This window comes from Aptenodytes forsteri, unplaced genomic scaffold (assembly GCF_000699145.1).
Source record: "Aptenodytes forsteri isolate BGI_AS27 unplaced genomic scaffold, ASM69914v1 Scaffold167, whole genome shotgun sequence".
Classification (NCBI taxonomy): Eukaryota; Metazoa; Chordata; class Aves; order Sphenisciformes; family Spheniscidae; genus Aptenodytes; species Aptenodytes forsteri.
Genome location: NW_008795926.1, coordinates 1838411 through 1843036, shown reverse-complemented (window position 1 = coordinate 1843036; position 4626 = coordinate 1838411). Strand labels below are relative to the sequence as shown.

At 50.5% G+C, this 4626-nt stretch overlaps 1 protein-coding gene across 1 annotated transcript in view; it reads right to left on the bottom strand.

Annotated features, from left to right (window-relative positions):
* The window catches only part of TDRD7 (tudor domain containing 7), a 48051-nt gene that overhangs the window by 31732 nt on the left and 11693 nt on the right, over positions 1-4626 (bottom strand). Inside the window, exons 4-5 of the mRNA XM_009285058.2 lie at positions 814-874; positions 348-433 (exon numbers count right to left, since the gene is read on the bottom strand). Of these exons, the coding sequence (XP_009283333.1) occupies positions 348-433; positions 814-874 (147 nt within the window). The remainder of the gene's footprint in view (positions 1-347; positions 434-813; positions 875-4626) is intronic.

The following is a 4626-nucleotide window of genomic DNA, read 5'->3' as shown; positions in this document are numbered from 1 at the left end:
TGGTTGAGTCACCATCCCTGGAGGTATTTAAAAGTCGTGCAGACGTGGTGCTTAGGGACATGGTTTAGTGGTGGACTTGGCAGTGTCAGGTTAACAGTTGGACTTGATGATCTTAAAGGTCTTTCCCAACCTAAACAATTCTATGATTCTAAGACAGAGAGGCAGACAAGTAAACACACACATTTCCCCAGCACCATGAAATCAGAGTGAGAAGGTTCACTCACAGAACTTGGTTTCTCACCCAAACCTATCTTCATTCAAAACAAGTACTAAGATGGATTTTTCTTAAGATGACACCCAATCTAACGTGAGTAGTTGACAAAAATTTTCTTAATGGGCAAACATACCATTTGAATCTATGGAAGAACTTCTGGACAGGTGAACTTGCAACTCCTTTTGAAACCGTGGTGGGACAGTTAGTCTCTTCTCAGACCTAAAATTGAAAAGAAAATTGCTTTAAATCATTCCCCTGGCTCTGAATAGCATTCCATTTGCTTACAAGACCTACACATAAAATAAAATGTATTTCACATACTTCTAGCAGCCCTGCTACACAAGATCAGTACTCACAATGTCCTGGCTTGGAAGACAACCTGATCAGCAGTGACAAGACAGATCAACAGGTGGTTTCTAGTTTTTTCTTATTATCCCAATTATTGTGAGAAACAAAACACACAGTAAAAAGACATTAGCTAAAGGAAAGCACCTAGGCCTAATAACACAGTTGATGGTCTTACATTTGATACATTCACCCTATTTGGTCTTTTATCTGGATGGCGTCTCAGTCTTGCTGTTGAACATGATTATGCTCACCTTCTTAGTAGCCACGTCAGAGTCTCCTGAAAGTATTTAGCTTCAGAAGTCAGGGGAACACCTAAAACTACACAGGAACCCAAGGTCTTTTTGTGGATGCTGTTGCTACAATATTTAACAGATTCTTCTCTGAAGTGCTCTCCCACAGAAAGGACACAAATGTCATGCTTGCAGGTGTTCTTCTGAGGTCCCTCAGAGAGCAGGAGCTTATACTGAGAACACATGCAGTACAATGAGCTCCTGATAATGAAGAGGTCACAGCAGTGTGTAGCTCACTAAGACTGTTTTGGAAACAATCAGCTGTGGAATAATTACATACACTGCAAGCAAAAGGGAACAAGAGTTGGAGAAAAGAGTTAAAAGACCAGAACCAAGCACCTTGCAAAGACACATATGCAAGGAAGAACTGCAGTGGAGAAGTCAGGGTGGCAAATGCACCAAAACAGTTCTCCACAGAAGCATGGCAGGTTGCTGTGAACACCAGGCATCTCCAGACCACAGCAGCCACCGCACATGCACTGAACAGGCTCTGCAGATGGTCTCTGCCCAAGGGGCCAGTAAGGAGACTGACCACCCCTGGAGATCACGGACACTCTGGAGGAAACCACAAACTTCACCAGCCGCAGAAACACCAAGGGGGATTTTCCCAGCTTCACCTGGGCTCTCAGAAGGTAGGATAGGGGTCAAGTATGATGCTGATGCTAGTAGCAACAGGAAGTTGAGACTAGCACAGTATTAAGGTAGCCCTATGTGCCTTCACACCGACCTTTAATCAGAGCAGATCCACAAATCAGAAAGAGGCCTCCCATGTTCACACCTCTTCCAAGCAGCATCTTACAAGATTTAACATGAACTTGTCTCCCTTGCTTTTTTGCTGTCCCTATAAGATGAAACTACTGCTCCTCCATCAGCGGTGGGGTGTCACCTGTACCAAAAATAATACTTCTGTTCTGGGTCACGTTCCACAGCATTAGCAGTGAGGACAGCCACTGCCCAGCACAGCATTTTCCAAAGCAGGAGAGGCATGTCCAGAAGTGCTGAGCAGCACATCAACTACAAGCACATTTGTAAAACACAAGTGGGACGAGACTCAAAAAGTACGAAGGCAAAGTCACCCACACGAAATTCAAACACACATTCACACCTTGCACTTATTGGGTATCTGAAAAGACTTTTCCAACACTCCACCTGCATCATAGGAAAACCCTCTACCTTCTGGGCACAGCTCAGATCCCCACACAAAGCAGCAGCACAGTCTCTTCTTTGAAGGTGTGCTGTGACTGGCCATGCAGACCCTACAAGAAACCCAGGATCCCACCTCTCTATACGTATATTTACCAGTATGGACAACTCCAAGCTGGACAGACACCCAAGGAAAAAAGTCCCCTTAAGGGAAGCAGACTCAAAAGAGACTACCACCATTGCTAGGCAGCAAGCAAAACAATCCCATGAGCTAGCCACATGGGTAATGGACACTCTTCTGCTACTGCTGCCTCCCAGTAGGAATCCATAGCTGTGTTCTAGTCTTCAGTGCCACACACCATTTCTACCACCTTAAGCCACAGATCAGGTGACATGGATGACATGAGTGCAGGGTAAGCCAGCAGGAACTGCAGCAAGGTTTCAGTGAGGAAGAGGGCAGATGTTCCCCGCTTGACCCATGCCATCTGGAACACCTTGGAAAGGAACCTGAAACAGGGGACTGATGATTCCCTTATGTTGCATGTGAAAGCAAATTAGATTTGGGACCCTCTCAGTATTAAGAGACTTCATGTGGTATCTTCCTGTGCTTCCTGCTGTGGTTCAACAGCTTGCCACGGAACAAAGTGGTGCTAACATCAGCTCTGAGCCCAGTTATCATCAGTTTCGAGCCCTGCAATCAGACAAGGATGCTGTGATGTGCTGCTTGCTCGACCAGACCGTGGTGTTCTTACCTCTCCAAAGATGGGATGGAACACAACCAGACAGTGGCAGGGCCAACACACTTCTCCCCAGCATGCAGGTATGGACAACTCAGCTGCCTGCAAGGCCTCATGTTCCTCAGTCGCTAGAAACTGCTCCCAGCAAGAGGCCTCCTAGCCACATCAGCAGCGTGACCAGCCATGCAGCCCAGCCAAGCCCCCATGCACAGCTATATCCGAGCAGCCAGCTACGTTTCACTCCCGCAGACCACTGTCTCAGAGTGAAGGGAAGGCATGCCCTTCCCTGCCTATAGCCTTACCTTGGTAAGGCCCACGCCATCCAGTTCTGCTCTTTGGCCCTTGGACAGTGCTATCTCAGCAGCAGGGCCAGGTGGCGGCCAGCAGCGAATGCTGCCTGCTGGTCCAAGCAAGGGGATCACCAAGCATCTCAACCTGTTCTCATCCATGCCGTTGCTTTCCAAATTCAAGGACCTCTGCAGTTAGCCTTATAAGCAAGGTCTCTCCCACCTTCTGTGGGTTTGCAAGTCTGCAGCAACATGCTCATGACATGAACTTACCAAGTAATTGCTGCTATAAAGACAGCCTCTCAGACCCTGCAACAGTGTCTGTAAGAAGGCCTGGGAGGGCAGCAGGAAACAACCTGGAACAACTGCAGCTACCTTCAGCACGTCTCCCTTGTCATCTGGGTGTGACAGAATGGGGAGCAGAAAGAGTCTGTTCCCCTTCCACTCAAGACTGTGCAGCGGCAAGCCCCAGAAGCTGTGGTCATGAAAATCTCTCAGCAAAACACCACAGAGCGCTAGAGGTGGGACACAGACTTTGGCAGCCCCAAGGGAACTGTCATTTGCAGCCTCACTGTGGGGCTTCATTACACAATGCTGGGTGGAGCACCAAGACCAGTCAGCACCCAGAGAAAGCCTGTCACTAGAAGGACATCCTGCCAAGGCAAGTAACACAGATCTGCCAGAGCAGCACAGATGCTCAAATGAGAAGGAGAAATCAAAGACCCTTAAGGGCAACCCTGAGAGCACGGACGTGCTTTGCTATGACTTTGGTAAATGGAGGGGCAGGGGGTCAGGGCAGGTGTCAGAAAATAAACCCAGAGAAACTGCACATGGACAGCGCCTCATCCCAGACAGGGAAATGGGGCAGGGACAAGCATTGTCACCTTCAGGATTTCTCTCAGCCAACCTGTGCTGTGAATGCTCAGCCACTCTCACAGGCACGGGCTGGCATGCCAGGCCTCATGGCACTCTGCACAGGGGCACGGTGGTGGACAGTGGTGGCACGACCCCAAGCCAGACACCATGGGCCTTGCCTTGGAGGGAGGTGGGGAGCAAAGCCCTCAACAGCCCGAGGGCCGGGCCCCTGGGTGCACAGGCACAAGGAAGTTGGTGGGGCAAGGGCCTGCATGGTCTGAAGACTTGGTCCCACAGTGCTTGGCTCAAGAGGGACCTGAGGTGGAAGGACCTGCAGAACAAATCTCTCCTGCACAGCTGGACAGCTTGGCCCTTCTCTCCTCTGCTGCAGCAGCCTCCTCGACAAAACGGGGAGCAGAGCTGGTGACACGTTTCTCCACTGCGGCTCCACCCAGCTCGCTCAGGAGCAGAACAACAGGGGTTAGCTCAGTCCACACTCACGTCGTTAGGAGCTGTGGTGCAGACAGAGGCCCATCTGGAGTCTCCCTGCTCCTGCTGGGGCCCCGGCCACACTCCCCTCACCTGCCGCATGCAGCACGGCTCTCTTCCCTGGCCTCTACCTCCAAACCCTCCACTCCTCACACGGCCGCTGCCAGCTCCTCCGGCTTCCTCGCCGCTCCTGCCACCGCTCTCCTCTCGCTCACCTCAGCTTCACAGCCTCTGGCTCCTGCCGCCATCACCACCCGCCTCTT